The 18,550-nt window shown below is 40.0% G+C and overlaps 1 protein-coding gene across 1 annotated transcript in view; it reads left to right on the top strand.

The window, feature by feature from the left end:
• Window positions 1–18,550, top strand: part of LOC104964590 (rabphilin-3A-like) — a 33,973-nt gene that overhangs the window by 4,411 nt on the left and 11,012 nt on the right. Inside the window, exons 2-4 of the mRNA XM_010793419.1 lie at window positions 14,991–15,119; window positions 15,268–15,397; window positions 16,369–16,452. Of these exons, the coding sequence (XP_010791721.1) occupies window positions 14,992–15,119; window positions 15,268–15,397; window positions 16,369–16,452 (342 nt within the window). The 5' untranslated portion in view covers window position 14,991. The remainder of the gene's footprint in view (window positions 1–14,990; window positions 15,120–15,267; window positions 15,398–16,368; window positions 16,453–18,550) is intronic.

The following is an 18,550-nucleotide window of genomic DNA, read 5'->3' as shown; positions in this document are numbered from 1 at the left end:
AGCAGTGGGTTGGTTTATTTACACTCTGACAGAAACCAACAGAATCTAATATAGAGTTAAATGCAACAGTAAGGCTATTTTTATCATCGTCAACATGAATATTAAAGTCACCTACGATAATTACTTTATCTGTTTTAAGGACCAAAGTTGATAAAAACTCAGAGAATACTGATAAGAATTCTGAATAAGGACCTGGTGCACGGTAACAAATAAGATTGGCTGTAAAATGTGTAAGACTAAAAACGAGGCTTTCAAAGGAGGTATAATTTAATTTTTGTTTAGTGTTGATAAGTAAACTTGAGTCAAAGATTGCTGCAGCTCCACCTCCTCGGCCCGTGCCTCGGGCAATATGAGTATTGATATGGCTGGGTGGAGTCGCCTCATTTATGCTGACATATTCTTCATGTCTCAACCAAGTTTCAGTGAGACAGCATATATCAATATTATAATCTGATATTAAATCATTTACCAATATTGCTTTAGATGCAAAGATCTTATGTTTAGGAGACCACATTTAATCTTCCTGTTTTGTTGCACTGTAGTAGTTGTTACATTTACTTTTAGTAGGTTATTATATATGACACCTCTATTAGGTTTTACCTTAAATTGTCCTTGGGCAGACACACACACCGTTAATATTGGGTATTTTATTGGGTTCGGGATTCCTATGGATGACTGCCTAGGAGAGAGCGCAGAGAAGCGTGTAATACTGCGACTCCNCCTCCTGGTTTCAACTCCAGTTTGTCATGGATTAAGTCCACAAAGCCCTGAAATGTTTGCCCAAAAGAGATTTGCACCTTCCAAAGTAGGATGAATGCCGTCTCTCTTAATCAGACCAGGTTTTCCCCAGAAGGCTGTCCAATTATATCAGCCTTCCATCTGTGCACAAACTTCTCTCGTGCCCTCATTGGTCATGTGCGCATTCGTGTGTGTTGGAGGAGGGGCTCTGTAAGGAAGTGGCATATTTGTTCCGGCTGTGTATTTTCAAATTCTAGCGCACTCTAGCTGATTTCTCCAAAATTACCTACCCCACCTTTAACCAATTGTTTTTGTTGCCCAAAAAAATGTGTTTTATTCAGATATTACTACTAAGTAATACCAGGGCCAGAATCACAGATGTTGATACCAATACCGAGGCTTTAGATCAGTTAATTAGGGAGAACCAGTATCATGCTTTGAGGTGAATACTTCACTTGTTTATTTTATCATTATTCTTTTTTTCAATTACATTTCAAGCCAAGCCGATCTTGCTGATCTCAAAATATATCCAAATAAAGATTGAATGATAAAAACCGCAAGACGACGTATACAAGCATTTTCTGATAGACATGACACACTGATTGACGTTTCCTCCAAAACTTAGATAGAGTTAGGGAAAGTCCAGAAATAAGGTTGAAATAAGAATATAAGCTCCTTGTGATAACATATCTATTTCTGAGTTTTTAGCTTCAACTCTGCAGGAAAAATACAGAAGAACAGTAACTTTTTAATATATCCATAATGTATCTTTGTTATTTATAATGAAGTGACTTGGTTACGTTATCCGTAGTTAGAGCCCCAGATTCCCTTTATTGACTATTGGTCAAAGAATAATATCTCTATGCATGTACAATTATTGTAAAGAAAGGCTAAAACATGTATTGGCTATAACTTGCAGTATGCAAATGAATTCAGTCACCTGAGGTTGCTGCAAAAGTGCTGATATCCTATTTTTAAAGGGGTGCTTTATTCCCTTTATAATAACTAAGATTTATATACACATGGCACACATACCTAAGGTTGAAGGTAATGGAATTCAGTGGTTTTATGAGGACACCTGTCCAGTATAAGTGGGTGAAATTGCCTCTTTCATCACAAAACGATGTCAGGGTTGGGGTCAAGTCCAGTCAGACCTAATCCATCAAAGCAATCAATTGAGATTCATGAATTTCCCATTACTTCCAGTGACGACGTGTTCCAGATGAACTCATTCAGTCAAGCGTTTAGCAATTTGGACGGTGGAAATGTACAGTAATTGACTTTCCTCCTCCTCAAATCTGCAGCTGAGGCATTATTGTTTCCAACTCTCGGGAATTCCCCTTGCACAGCAGGAACAGCAGATGTGCTGCACAATCCCACTGTGGCCCCAAGTGTTTGATTAGCTATATATCACGGGCACATTTGAATGGTTCACATCCAGAAAAGATGGTTGGAGGCAGATGTGTAATTATGTATCTGTCACAGAAACACAGATGTAAACAGAGACCACTATTCCACCTTGTATATGCTGCTGTGTGGTGATGTCTGCCCTGCATGACTCTCTGTCAGGGGTCTCAAACAATCCCGGGCCGTGAGAAATTGTAAATTATGCTGATGACCATCTTATGTTTGGAAAAGCCTTCCGTAGTTTCTTACTTTCACCTCACAGCACCAACAACATCCTTCCTCTTGCTCGTTGCTATGTTTACATTTGAAGAGCTCCCTGTGGGAACATTGGTTGATGTTATTAAACGTGTCATGGAATATTGTCATATTTGGCAAAACAATTCTCTTATCTTTTTGGATTTTTGTTTGTACGCCATGCATCTACTCTGATATACTTCACATCATAAAACTGCCATTCGCCAAACACCCATTTTTGTTCCCTTCTTTTTCCGTTCCAGGCTATTATCGTCCAAGTGTCTTTTTTATCTGAACCTGCTTTTGAACAGTGCAGTCCACTCTCAAAACACCAAATGAGGGAATATCTTGCTGACAAGTTGTTTAAATCCCCCAGTAGAGTTCAGATATACAGAATATGTTCTGGAGGTTCGTGGTGGTATTACCTTATACAGTATGGGTTCAGTCTGCATATTATAAGTTTGATTATAGCCTGAACTGACTAAATAAGGTCGCAGACACGACCATTGATAATTGTATTAGTTATAGGGTAACAAGGAAAGTCTCAAGTCTTAATTTTCGATCAAGTTCAAGTCATCAAAACTTCAGTCGAAGTCACAATGAGTTAAAATCCACATCTCTGCCTAGCACGCCGTTGTTTGTTAGAGTCTGTCTTTGGCACCTCCTCCCCGATGAATTCATTCAGGTTGTTAAAGATGGAAAGCTATGATGGGTCAGATACTAATGTGTAGTCTGAACTGTTTATCGTCAGGGTCACAGCAAGAATCTATGACTTATATAACCCAATCTGAAACAGCGACACACTTTCTGTTTCGTCAATTAGTGAACGCCAGCGACAATTAGACAATACCGTTTACAGGCCCCTTTTTAGATGGAGGTTGTATCTCAGTCAGTGGGGTCTTGTTCAAGTACCAGTACAGACCAATTTGTCTAGACTGGTAGCTGGAGATTCTGACATCTCTTCTTATTGATGTGTGAATCAAGAAGTAACAATGAAAAAAATAATTTCTCAAAGGGGACAAATATAAACCTTATGTGAGGGCATAATAGGGCGTGTTAGGACATGGTTCTGGTGCATCTCTGACTTTGTTTCTCCTCATTATTCTATCTCTCTTCCCTTGCAACTTCCTCATCATAAACCCAGAAAAACCCCCTCAGCAAGCTGTCTCACACACACAAACAAAGAGAAAACAGATACCACAGAACGGCAGAGGGACAGAGACAGACAATAAGCCTGAGGTTTGCATTCTGTTTAGTGGCCTCTGTACTGCCTCTGGTGTATAAACACACACACAGAGACACAGGAAATCTGTGATTTCCACTCACCATATGGGTGTTTGCTCTCATACTGAGCTTGTCATGCAGATCACTCTTCTCCACACACAAATACACACGCATGCAGATTAAAAAAGGTAAATGCAATCAATCTTTTGCAGTTTTTGATCCAAAATAAGAGGTTGTATGTATCTGAGAAGAGCTTCAAGCTGTCGCTGACAAGTTTGTGCTCTAGTAAACAATGTATTCATAGGCACATGACTGCTGACACACTAAAGACAGTCGGCCTCGGTTGACAGTCACACGACATGGCACAACAAGCATTAAAACGGCCACAAGGTCTCAGGAAGCGGTGTTCTAAAGCTTGTATCTGTTGCCACAAGCCATCTTCTCCCCATGCCTTTTCAAGATCTAAAGCTGTATGAAATGAAAATGAGGATGCAACAGCCCACGTTTGATACACCAAGTCTGCTTGTTTCATTGCCTAGGCGCCATCACCAGGGTTGTTATAACTCAACAGGAACAGGAATGTCTCTACAAAATGTCATGGTAATCACTCCAATAGTTGTTTAGACCTTTCAGTCAATAACGTCAAATGTCAACGTCATGGTGGCACAACAGAAAAAGCCAAGGGACCACCAATACTGCTAGGATTCATTGTTGAGGGACAAGGGATGTCTGTATGACATTTTCTGACAGTCCATCCAATAGTTGTTCAGATATTTCAGTATGGTGATGGATAGATTATGTGAGGCTTTACTTTTGGCACAGTATATATGCTGACCTAAGTTTTGACCCGCTAAATGGAAAGTCAGGGGATCATCAACATGTTGTTTGGGAAGGGTTAGGATGTCTGTATGGAATTTAATAGCCAATGTTTGTTGAGATATTCTAGTGTGAACTAAAGTGGTGGAAAGAGTCTGATGCTGTACATATACACAGCTAATGTGCTGATATGTGTTATCATAAAGAACAAAGTTTGACCTGGTGGTGGCGCTAAATAGAAAGTCAGGGGATCACCAAAGTTCTTGCGATTCATCCTAAGGAGGACAAGAATGTTTGAAACAAACGTTATAGCAATCCATATTATAGTTTTTCATGCCTTGAGTCTCACTGCTTAACAAATGTACCCTAACCTTTTATCCGTCCTGCTTTCATCCCTCGACCTACGTATGTAATATTTGAAAGCCATTGTGTCTTTCACTGACAAGTTTTGTTGCCCTGCCTCTTCCTCTCACTACACAGACTATAGGTACAGACATTTCTAGACAACTCTGAGACGTCAACGCTTTCAGCTACACATGCTGGGATTGAAGACCAGATTACTGTTTTATCAATGCTTGGCTTTACCCAGGTGTGTGTGTGTGTGTGTGTGTGTGTGTGTGTGTGTGTGTGTGTGTGTGTGTGTAAAGTAGGTGGTGATACCTCTTTCCAGAACTAAGCTCCATAAGCTGCTTTCTCGCGAGTCTGACAGCCTCAGTGGAGGAGTGGAGAGTCGTTTAGTATGGGGGCGAGATAGCAGAGAGCATGAATGGATGAGGGTGAATGGATGAGGGTTGGATTGACGAAAGAAGTGACAGCTGTGGAGACAGCGAAGGAAAAGGAGTGGGTTGGGAGGGGTTTGTTATACTGCCATGGGTTAGTCTGTTGAAATGAGATGAAATGTTTTAGTCTAATTAAGATGGGATTGTTTAGACTCCTCTGGGAACCATCTGTTCACCGTAAATTACTGTTGTGGGGGACAAGGTCGCCTGAACCTGGTTTCCTGGAATAACTAACCTCCTGTTAAGAGATATTTCAGATGTTTTGAAATGGGGTTGTATGAGGTACTTATCCATAGTTTGTGTATTATCTAAAGTAGATGTTGTTCGACATGCCCATTGAAGAAAAAAACAGCAGAGCAATGTCCTGCTGTAGACACAGGTAGCAGCTAAACATACAGTATTTAAGTCACTATCCGTCTTAGTTTAAGCTATTTGTTTCAAATATTTGTATTGAGAAGAAGCATACAAGTGTAAGCAATAGTACATACTTCTTTGGGGTGGAAATCGTGCATCTCTTTTTCAACATAGAAGACAAACAGAACAGCCGAGAAGAAATAATAAAGAAAAAACATAGCATGACAGGAATAGCATACTTAATGATAGTCATAGTGGGAAAGAACATACAAAATAGTATATATAATACAAATAAATAAATAAACTTAAACAATTGTTTTTGCAATGCATCTCATCCGACCGTCCCCCTTATAAATGAACCCATTGGACCCCACATCCTTTCAAATTCCCCCAGTCTATCTTTTAGGATATATAAAATTCTTTCCAAATGCAGTTTAAGCTATATTTATTTGCTTTATTTTAATGGAAAACAGATATTTTTTTCAGAATGGATCTGAAACGATTTTTGCTTTTTTTGCCCTTTGCTCTCTTTAAATCCACCATAGACAGAAACGTAATTTTGCCTTACAGTACACAGATGTTACTAGTCCACCTTTGCCTCCATTAGGTTGTTGGTCTTATTTTGTGACTTTAGCGATTACAAACTAACCCATTAGAACACCAAAAACACAGTAACACAAACTAAACAATTGAGGCAGCAGTACACTAACTTGTGTGTTCTGCAAGGTAAAATTACTCTTATGGTCAATGAATCCTGGTGGTTTTGATCCGTCAAAAAGGGCTGTCTGATGGCAAAGTGTACACTTACACTGACTGGATAAGTACCTCATACAACTTTTTTTCTGAAAGAATAATTTAAAGTTCAGATGACTGATCCAATGCCCTCAACCAAATTGTGTACTGTCCACCTGTTCTGTCACTACCAGGGTCATTACTGGGTAATCCTGTAGTTTTGGCCTTCACTCAATGCTGGGATGGATCTGTTTTTGACTCCACCAAAATATAGCTGGTAGGGCAGAAACTGTATGGATTTGGCCTCTAAACACTTAGTGTTAGGCTTAATTTCTGTCTTAATGGTGGCCGTTTGACATGTAGGTCGTGGGGAGGTCAAATCTGATTTATTGCCTGACCAATCAACGATCAGGTTTTTGGACGGTTGGTTGGATTTCTGTGAGATTCAGCATTTCAACAGCCTAATTTCCCAATAAGGCTGGTTTAAAAAACCTGTTCTAAACTGCAGTTATCTTGGTTTAATATCACTGCAGACTGTCTGGTTACTCTGCTGAGCGCCAGCTGTTTAAAGCCAGTTGTGCTCTGTCAACACAGCTGAACAACAAAAGACAAGGATTTCACAGTGGCTTATACATGTTACTAGGTGACCAGTTATTCACAAATCCCTGCTTTATGTTGACCAAATAATTTTTTTTATAATAACAACAGCTGTCTGATTACAGCCACACGGCCCCTGATCTGTGCAGTCTTCATATTATTTGCCAAAAGCTTTGCTTCAATCCCGCTCATACAAAAACACAAGACCGGCATTTTCACGCTTATCTGCTCTGTTTAGTAGTTTGATAAACTTGTAAGTCCATTTCTGGTTTAAGGAGGGAAAACTTCCATCATTTTAGGAAGCTCAATTGAGATGATTTACATTAAATAAAAAATATTAAAGTGTTGGCTGAAGTCAACTTGATTTCCCATGTTGGTCACAGTTTTCAGTAAAATTACTAACAGAAATTATAATTAAATCAATCAAAAATAATACACAAATAGAAAACATTGATTAGAATTTCCTTTAACCTGAGATGAACATGAAACATCTTTTTTTTATTTTTATATTCCCTCTTGACTTATTAATATAAAACCATTGGCCGGAGTATTAACTAGACCCAATTCATCTATTTATTTGAGGGTAAGAACATTTTTATTTTTTCCCCTAAGATATTAATATGTTTTAAAAGTCAAATCGATCAGAATCAGGGAAGCTCCTCGGCGTTGCAGGACACACAGGAAGATGTGTTTTCCTCCCAGCAGCGCTCACACACTCTCACATAATGTGTGTTTGCTTCTGTGCTGACATAAATAACTTCTATTTGTGTGTGTGCGTTCATGCTTGTGTGTGTGGCCCTGCAGCTCTTAGTCAGCCCAGTCTGATGGATCTAAAATGCCTGGGTTTCCATTTACTTCACGTCAATTTGCAATGCTTTTCACTCGGCAGCTGACTGAGTGTGACAGGTCCTCCCTCTACACACAGTCTGTGTGCGTGTGTGTGTTTGTGCGCACATTTTTGCATGTCAATTTGTGCTAATGTTAATGCCAGGTTTGTGAAAGTCTTAAATAAAGAAGACTTACTTTCCTGTTTTTGCTGGAAGCTGAGAAACGGACAGTGTGAGCGAACAGGAGAGACAGGCAGACAAACATGGATGGATGGACAAACAGAGAGAAGGAGAGTGAGCTGAAAGATACAGAAGAGCAAACACCACTGATCCTTGCATTTCAAGTTCTCCTCATTTGACCTTGGATGGGAAGAAATGTTGTTGTGTTGGATGGAATAGACAAAAACTCAAAGTCTGCAGCCATGCTCCCAGCTCTGAGTCATGCAGAGCTTTGAGCCAAACGCTAACATGCTCACAACTATTTTAACATGTCAAGACAGTCTGTGGTCATAGTTTTACTTAAGCATGTTTTTAGACACCTGGAAGCTGATTGATGTCTTCCTATAAATGCAACAGATTTAACCATCTATTGTTAAGAAAAACGTAGGTCAAATCTGAAAAACAACACTTTGCTTTTTATGTTGACTTTTTACTCAACTTTTCTTTCTGCTTCAAAAACAAAAGCACTCTCTGTTGTGTTCTCTTTCTCTTGGGTTCGTTTAAGCGCTCCCCTAAAGGCCTGGAGACCTGCTGTTGTGTTGATTGGATATGCATTGCTTCTCTGTGGAATTTCAGGTTTTTTTGTGTTTTCTTTTGTTGAATCATGCTGTTTAAGTATTTGTGCTGGCTTTCTGCTTCATATTTTTCATTTGTATGTCTCTGCTATTGTTGCATTTGTTGTTGATGCTATATGTGTTTATGAATTGGCATTGGTTTGAAAGCTGCTGCATGTGTATCCCTATATGTCAATGACTGTTGTAGCACATTTGACCGTTTAAACCAGGATTGGATAAATAAAAATGTTGTCTTGAATATGGCATTAGATATTAGTCAGTATTCATTAGTATTCCTCAGCTGGGGACCATGAAAGTCTCCAAAACATTTCAAACAATAGGCTTTCAGTTTAGTCCAAAGTCTTGGGCCAATTGACAGATTGAAGCGTCCCTAGAGCCTCGCTGGCACTGTGGCTAAAAATAAAACCTCTACTATTTTCGTAAAACTACATCCTGAATTTCTTTTTTTATGGTTTTAATCATTTGAAGCTTTCGATAATGTACATGATAACAACTGTGAGGAGGAGGATGAAAATTACTCTGCTACTCCTTTCATCATCATGGAGTGGATAACACCCGGGTTCACGTCACAAATAATGACCTATAATCTCAAGTGGACACACACACACACACACACACACACACACACACACACACACACACACACACACACACACACACACATACACATACAGTACATTAAAGTACCCCTTCTCCCCAGAGGTCGTTCTCCCCCTCAGTCAAGTAGCGCTATAAAACGGGCGTAAGTCAAACCTGGCCTCATGTGATGACGTGTCCTTGGTGTGGCCTTCTCTGGAGATGCTCCCAAGAAATCCCATCATCCCCCACATTACGAACATAGTTAGGACAGATGATGCTATATGGGTATCTGACTGTCATATAAGCCTTAGGTGAACACTGGATACACAAAAGGATGTTTTGATGTGGGAGGACCTGAAATAACCCCCACTACAGTGAAATGAGAGCAAAGTGTATAGAAGCATGTTTATAGCTAACAATAACATTGTGGCAAGGCAAGGTAAAAAAATTGAGGTACTTTTGCAACTCATTACGTCTACTCCACTACATCTTGTGCTTGTGATGAACTGAAGGATTAAGGTTAAATATTGAAAAGATACTGCTACATCTTATGCTGAATAAACCATTAAGAACCTCGGATCAGCTGGAAACGGCATTATCAAAAAGCTGGAAAGTTGACTTTTTAAAGATACATGGTTCAGCTCCACTACTACACTCTGATGTTGTTATAGAAAATGATGGATTGCTGTAGATAAAACCACCTGACAGTAAGGAGTTCAAATTAACACAGCCTTAAACATTTATAGTATTCAAACCATAGACTGTATATTTAAAGATTCAAACGCATACAATAATGTGCCAGCCTTGTTCATCCAAAAACATACAACGATTCCCTACGAGGACCTCAAATGTGTTTTATGGCAAAATATTCCACCATTGATCTGTAGAACTGTACTTTACAGGAGAGCTGCACATGAGACCCATTGAGGGGGTCATGGGGTGAAAAGAGGGGTGATATTGATATGCTGTCATGTGTAAAGCAGTTTCTGTCCCCTCACTGGATGACATTGAGAATCAGATAGGAGTGCGTCCTGCTGCAGAGCTCCAGAGCACATCGATCTCCTGTAGGGCAGCGGCCGCTCCACTCAATAGGCTATTCGTACTGCGTGTGTGTGTGTGCATGTGCGTGTCTTTGAGTGTTTTTCAATGTGTGTGTTGGTGACCCTGACTCTAAAACATTTCTAATATGATAAATTATTTACAATCTATTATAGATGAGAAAGCATATTTGTGATATTACATTTACAATCTTATTATTTCAAGTACATTTAATCCAGGGCAATGTTGAAGTATGTGTAATTTTACTTGATTATGTTCATACTAATGAATATCTACTCCTCCACATCTAAAAGGAAAATATTCACTAATATTTACACAAATCACTCGGTACAATTGCAATACCACACTTTAAAAATATGCGATTACTGTATATGAAAGAAGGGAAGGGAATAAGCTCATTTCTATTTAGTTGCCATTACGGTTTATGCATATATATACTTTAGTATAATATTAAATTCACAACTTTTTTATATGTATAGTATATTTAGTGTTGTAATGTTACGTTACGTACGTAATGTTATGTGAGTAAATTACCTGAATGCTTCTTCAACCATTGATTTATTTCATTACAATTTAAAAACTGAATACTATTTCCTTACCCATTACGTTTTTTGATATTCTACCAATTGGTAATTTTCACACCGTCCACGCTCTAGTGATTTAATGTATATTGACACTGTGTGTGTGTGCGCGCGCGTGTGTTTCTGTTGAGTGGTGACTCACAGGCTGAAAGTGTCGGCTATTTTAGAACATTTCCTTTCTTACTGACCCCACCTTTCTCTCTCACTGAACCCTTCAAGGCACACACTCGCACACACATACATACACACACTGACACTCACAGACATCAATCTGTCAAGTTGCCACCGTCCACAATGATAGCAATCCTTGACATTTACATGCATTGGAGTGAAGACAGGGAGGAAAGAGGGGGAGCGGGAGGATGAAGCGCACTGAGCCGTTAAGTAAGTGAGGCATTAAAACCTCCGTGCTCAGCAGCCACTGGCTGATCTTTTGTGATGTTTAATGCTTGGTCAAAGTCATACAGCGGCTCGTTCTTACACTCTTACTCTACAAGTTAAAAGTGAAACGATGACATTGACAGATCCAAATGGAGACTGATTCTATTGATACATTGGGGTTGGCCATCATCACGACCCTTACAGAATGGGGCATAACATGTGCTTACAATGGAGGGAATTTATGTGTTTTGGAATCTGTGCAGTTTCTTCTCTCTATACTGTCAGCAAAATGTGTGCAGGACCACTCAATCAGGGCGGTGCAGGCTGACTCAGCAGTCTGGGCTGGACCACAGGCGAGAAGTTGGGGTCATGCTTCTCTCTTAACAATGTTCTTGTCAGAGATAATGAGTGCGCTTCTCCGCAGTGAAAACGTCTCGAGGCATGCAAACAACACATTACATGTAGCCAACACTGCCAACACTTCACTGTCCGCAGTCGGCCCCAATTAACGGCACATTTTCAACACGCAAGTTCATGAGGCCCGTGCACTTGGACATGACTGGCAGATGTTTGGGAATTTACTGTAAGGCACAGGCGCGGGTGCAGCAGTGGTGAGTTAGAGCTGAAATAAATCATGGTCATGGATAATCAAATGAGTTCCTCCCGGAGCTTTTAAATGGAGTGCTCCTCCAGCCGGGGCACACTGACTGCGGAGCGGACAGTTACATCTCTGGACTGCTTCTACTGCTTTTTGCTTTGAGTCTGACACGGTCACTGATTTTATTCTGTGCAAATATGTTTACATGAATTGAAGCCAGTTTTTTTGGTCTAAACTTCTAACACAATATTTTTCACAAATAAACTGTGATCTGTTACATAACAATATTTCATATTTAAAAAGGAGCCACAGAAAGCTAGTTTAGTCACGTCTCATGAAAACATAATGAATCATCATTAGCTGCTTATGCCAACATGCTAAGGCATACTGTTTACGATGTTCTCCAGCTTTGTTTGTTAGCATGCTAATATTTGCTAACTAACACTGAATGCAAAGCAGATATATGTCTATATTGAAAAGTTAGGTAAAGCAAAGTGGTTACGGTTTATCTTCTAGGCATCTTTTCACATGATCGCTGTACACAATTTTATGACAATCCATCAAATACTTTCACACAAACCTCCACTAATGACGTCACCATCTTTCAAGCCAAGCACAGCTGGTGGGGCTAAAATGGATAAAACCCAGATCAATCAGAAGACAGTTAGTCACATCTGCATTGCACCCAGGATTACAAAGAGCCAATTCACTTCATTAATGGAGAAATAGAAAGTGCTAGTTGTAGCATTTTAGAGCTGTGGTCAAGTGCACATTATGAAGAGAGGCAGGCACGTGTTTGAAATCCTTAAAATCATCCCAAAACAGCAGAGCAGCAATTTAAGCTCCATCTGCAGCCTGAAGGTTTGTGCTTCACATTATGCAGCATGCGACTAAAATAGCCACCTTGATCAAATATTTCATATCTCTCACTTAAATCTTTTTCCAAAATAGGTGCGCAGGCTTTTTGTTGTTTACAGTTTCTGAAAACACCCTTTGACTAGAGTTTGCTGAACACAGCAGAATGCAAATAAGGAAATATTGGGGTTATAGCAGAATCTTTGCTGTATTTTATGAACATATATATTAGCCACGGTAGTAACACATTTGATTGTTTTTGGAACAATATAGAATCACATTTTGGCAGTTCTCTTGACATTTTGTCTTAAAGAGCAACTTAAGAGCTGGTGCAAATCTTGTTTTGCTGACCTCCAGTGGTTTAACTTCTCACCTTTTCCCACATTACTGCTGGGTGGATTCTTTATTTTTTAAATGCTGTATAAACACTTAAATTAGAGCCTACCTTACCCTTAAATGGGTAAAATACGGCTGACATTCACTCTTTTTGTGCTAATGTTAAACAGGCAAGGCTCACCCGATAAATGTTCTAATATTTAACATAGTCGGTATATGATTTTGAAATGTTTGTTACCAAATAGGCTATTATAATATATTGTCTGCATCGTCTTGACAAACCACAAACCCTATTCCAGATACCACAATTTCCAAATGTATGCAGTGTGTTCCTGTGCATCATGGGAAACATATTTGAGGTTTAAAAAACAGCAATCCTTCTGTTCCCAAGCTGAGTGCATTTGATTTGTGCTGGCAGGAGATTTGGCCTCTGCGCTGGCAGTTGGCAAGAAGTGATTTTAAACCTAAAAGACAGTTTCTGGAAGCTTTCCAAACATCCAGCAGCCGTAAAGTTTCAGAGAGGTTTTTATGTTGATTGCTTTTTGTGTGAAATAAAAAGGTAGATTGTTTGAAGCTGTTATTTTGCAGCTTACTTTGAGATACAGTACATTGGGGAAAACTTCGGGAACATAAACAGGCACTTTAAAAACACCCACTTATATTCTTTGGCATAAATACATTGTATTTACATTTCAGCAATTCAAATAGAGGTTCAACTTGAAGCTGTGTCTTTGTGAGTTCTAAACGCTGAATCTTCATCTGTTATTCATTATAAAGTGAGAAATGTGTTTTTTTTTTACGACACCTTTTTTTTTCACTAGACTCCTTTGCACTTTGCTGTACTGTACTTAACAATAGAAACATTGTCAGTGTTAGCTTTCCCAACATGCATTTCATTAAGTATAACATTATCCAAAGATCCTTATGTGAAGAAAATTGCATCATATTGGGCATTCGGGGTCTTTTTAACTGAAAGTTACATGGTCTTCATAGAATCCCTGTACTCTTTGTAAGGGAAACTTCTGTAGCAATGGAGAGTCAGGACTCAGAGAGACACGAGGAGAGCTGGAGCTTTGATGGCAAACACTGATGGTTTATTTGGAGTTTCGGCCGGAGAGTTGACAAGACAGGTGGTGTGTCACGAGTTGACACAGCGGTTGCCAATTCTGAAGAACTCTTTCTGTAGCTCGAGGTTTTAACTAGTTCACAGTGTAATAATCAACATTCTTCATCAGTGAGACTAAACATTATGGACCCTGAATCTAACTATAGCTCTCGTCCATAGAAAAGAATGTGCGCCAGGGAGCCTACGTCCCTGAACAGTAAACTACCTCATGGCGGCTTGTGCTCTGTCATAGACTCGCAACAACAAAGCGCCCAAGCTGCTCCTCCTTAAGAGAGATATCAGCAATACCCAAGGCCGTAGACCTATGCCATGAGAAAGGAGACAGTGAGAGGAGAAAATGATGAACTGTGTCAAAGGTTGAATACCTAAGCAAATTATTCCCTAACACTCTTAATGTGTAAAGCCCAGGATTTACAAGAGTAATATTGATAGACATTAATCCTAGGTAGATTATTACTGCTGCACTGATTTAAAAGAAGCTGCTCAAAACACATCTAGGGTGACAAAATGAATGACAAAGTTGACAAATGGAGATTAAGCTGGTTCATATACAGTACTGTACAGTATGTACCACAGACAACATAAAGATTGAAAATGCTTGATGACAGAGAAGTACAACATATATAGAAAGAATAACTAAGACCTAAAAAATGAAAGTTTGTTGCCTTGAAACTTTTTCTTTTTTACATCATGCCAGGCGGGTGATTTGAGACACATGAACAAAATGCATGATATGCTCTCAGATGATAACTCCAGTTCATGTATTATTTAAAGAAAGTCACTAGTGAGCCTCTTTGTGACACACTATGCAGCTTTGCTTTGCTTTAAGCCAAAAAAGTTTCCAGCTGTCCTGAGACCTCAGTGTCTCGCTCTCCTTAGTGATGCACTTTTTGGAGTCGCAGTCCTTTTTGTGTGAGCTGCATTTTTACTTTGCATGCCTCTGCGTCTCTCTCTTTGTGTGTTTTTGGTTCAGGATGGAGAGGACGATGAACATGTCTGGCGGCCCCCCGGGGGAGGAGCTCACGGATGAGGAGAAGGAGATCATCAACGGCGTCCTGGCTCGTGCTGCCATGATGGAGGCCACGGAGCATGAGAGGATTGAGTGAGATGGAAAACTACAGTATTGTCTCCGTTGCACAGAATTAAATCAGCTGTCCGTGCAGAGATGCTCTCTGAGCCGAGCGTTTTTTTTGGTGTAACACCAAGCTTTTTTTGTTGTTGTGCTTACATCTATTTCCATGTGTTCTCAGGCGCCTCTCCAGTCGGCTGGATAACATCAAGAAGACGGCGTGTGGTGACGGGCAGTCCCACTGTCTGTTGTGCGGGGCGTCCTTCGGGCCACAGGGGGTCACAGCTGTCCTCTGTGTGCAGTGCAACAAAGTAGGTGGAGCTGTACTCTTTCTGCTTGAACAGGGACAGAAAGGAGACAGTATTGCAGAGAGTCCCCAGATGATATTAGGTTGCCCTATTTACTATTTTTTCTATAATGTTGTGTAGATCCTAAGAGGTTTTTCTATGGTGATGAGCACCCAGTGGGCCATATGCTAACAGGGTTTAACATACACTCTGCATATCCTGGTCTCATGCCTCTGCTGCTTGTTGCTCTCAATTACTAGGTACTGTGTGAACTGTAAAATATATGAGCTCTGTGCACCTGCCACCAGGAACTATAATCCGTAGGTTTAATGCTCCGTGCATGTCTTAGTCATGCAGTGGTGGAATGTAACCATGCGTACATTTACTCAAGTACACATTTTCAGGTACCTCAGTTTTTATTCCTATGTCACTTTCCACTTCTACTATACACAATTCTGAGGGAAATATTGTACGATGTGCTGCGTATATTTATTTGGAAGCTTTAGTTACTTGTTACTTTTCAATATACGAAAATGCAGATGGAAGATAAAACAATTAGTGGATTAACCAGAAATGTATTGGGACCTGTTTTGATCGTTTCAGGTTTTTTAAAAGTAAAAACATTTCATGGTTCCAGCTTCGCAAATGTAAAGCTGTGTTTTTTTTTTTAGTAATTGTACATTTGTTTTATTATCATACAGTTTTAGTAGTGTTGAGGTCTGAACTGTTGGACGGAATATTGTGAAGTTGTAACTTTCATTTCTCACTATTTTCAAAACAATTCATAGAATAACAGAGAAAACTAAAGCAGTTCAAATCGGATTTTCACCAATGCATGAGTAACTTTAATGTGATGATTTATTAGGGGATGTTTTACGCTTTAATACTTTTAATAAGTTTTCCTCATTATACTTAGTTACCTTTAAATTGTCACAGTATTATTTATAGAATGATATTCGTACCTATTCTTAAGTCTGTTATTTGTTTCTTCGCAGCACATGTGCAGCAAATGTGGGATTTTCAGCAACGGAAGGACGAGTCCTGCCTGGCTGTGCAGAATCTGCAATGAACAAAAAGAGGTGAGAGGATGAGGAGAGATGAAGATCAGAGTGGTTTTGATAAAATCATGGGGACATATTGTACCATTATGTTGTTCATCTGCCACCAGAACAAAGGCTTTTCACATGATGTGAACCATTTTCTAGCTTTTAGTCACGTCTTTTAGCACTGAATTGCATTTCACCGTCCATTGATACCCCTTCAATACCCAAAATGATTTATTTCAACGCCTTTTTAATTCTTAAAAATACAGATAGTGTTTTGATCAATATGAAACATGAATAATAAGGTCTGTTTTCAGTTTTTCTCCCTGATTCAGTTATACAATACTGTTGTGATGATGGCGCTGCGCTTTGTTCTCTGCCTCGGGGAGCCCAGACTCTTTAAATAAATGCTCTCTACTGTCAGTCAGACACAGGGGTTTATCTGTTAGGCTGCCAAATACAAAGTGCTCCGGTGTCTGCCCCACTGAATTAAGCAGGCACCAAAATAATATTGATTTTTGATAGCAGTCAAATGTCTTAATCCGTCAGTTTATTAATCTTTGAATATAAATAATCACACTAATCAAAAAGTAAACACAAAGACTTGTTTCCTTCATTAATCCACTTACAAGTATAGACAGACACACGCAGAGCAAAAATCTCCCCAGAGGCCAAATTCTCTATCTGGCAATGTTAAAGAGCAACTTCCAGGTTAAAGAAACCTGTGAATAAATGTGTAGGAAAATGATGAATACACTAGATTTTCAAAAAAATATACAGAAATATACACTATAGTGACATCTGGCGTCGTTTTTGTAAGAAATGTTCACTTCCGCATAAAAAAGCCTCGGCACGTGACCCCCCGCGTGTGACGTAACACGGGGGACACAAGGGGGAGAGCGGCCGGTGTAACGTATTAATAAACATAGTTCCCAATGCTAGTTTCGACACAGAAGACACAGAAGAAGTTGAACATGAATATTCGAATGCATATGACGGACCACAACCTTATAATTATGAGCCTGCTAGGCGTCCAAGAGACCAGGAGCAGCCAAGGATTAGAAGAAATAACGGCCATCGGAGAGAAATTGAGCTGTGGTGTGAGGAGAACTGGGCAGCTATCTTGGTGAGTGACCGGCGTTAGCTACAGAATGTTAGCTAACGTCACATCACAACATTGTAAAGTTAGCTATCATATATCAGGCTATAACTAAAGTAGCATTGATAATATAGTAACGTTACTGGCAGGACTGTTGATACTGACCGCCTTATGTTACAATTTAAATGAAAAAAAAAAAGGAATCTAAATAACCCCGGGAAATCCATTTGAACGAACTTCTTAATCGTTAATTGTTTATCACTGTCAACGCTCCTAAACTATACCAAAATGCTGCTGTATTCCCGTCCTTAAAGTCTCCCTTTTCCTCGTAAAACTCGAGACGGAGAATTTTTGCCGAAAAAAAAATCCCAGTATGCAGTTTGCGGCCAGATAATGTAGTGCGTCCCCTGTGTAGAGGCGAGAGACTGGCGCCCATATCATCTCAACGCAACTGCATGTCCGACAAACACAAAATTAATCGACCATAAAAAGCCATCAAAATGTAAAATAAAGTGGTAACAATTGTACGTGCATAACACAAACACGTACAAAACGTGTTATGTCGGACAGTCCTGTGAGACTCAGTGACATTTTCCTGGCCTCCGGATCGCAAGCAAGGACCCACGCAACACCGTAGGTGGAGGGACGTCGTGTATGGAAGAGGTGTCGAAATAGTCCTTTTGGCATAAATGAAAGACAGTAGGGGGGGGGGGAGGGAAAGCGACGAGAGAGAGAGAGGGGAGCATGACACAACAAACACACACGCACCACCCGACAGGATAGGACCGAGGGCCAGAGTTGGAGGTGAGTGGGACGACGTTAGTCGACACGTGGGAGGGGGCTCGATGTGGTGGACGAAAGGTAGTTCGGTAAAAGTTGCCTGTATAGTTGCCTCCGAGGTGGTTGGAAAGAGGCGGTCTAGCAGTTCATCAGTCGGCACAGAGCGCAGAGAAGGAGGCCATGTGTCGTGGCATCACACCTCAACGTAATCCATTGGCGCTCTTAATGCCGACTATGAACGCGGCTAATCAAAGA

This window comes from Notothenia coriiceps, unplaced genomic scaffold (genome assembly GCF_000735185.1).
Source record: "Notothenia coriiceps isolate Sejong01 unplaced genomic scaffold, NC01 NC01_scaffold00037244, whole genome shotgun sequence".
NCBI lineage: Eukaryota > Metazoa > Chordata > Actinopteri > Perciformes > Nototheniidae > Notothenia > Notothenia coriiceps.
Note: the sequence above shows the minus strand (reverse complement) of the source record. Positions and strands in the feature narration are given on the sequence as shown.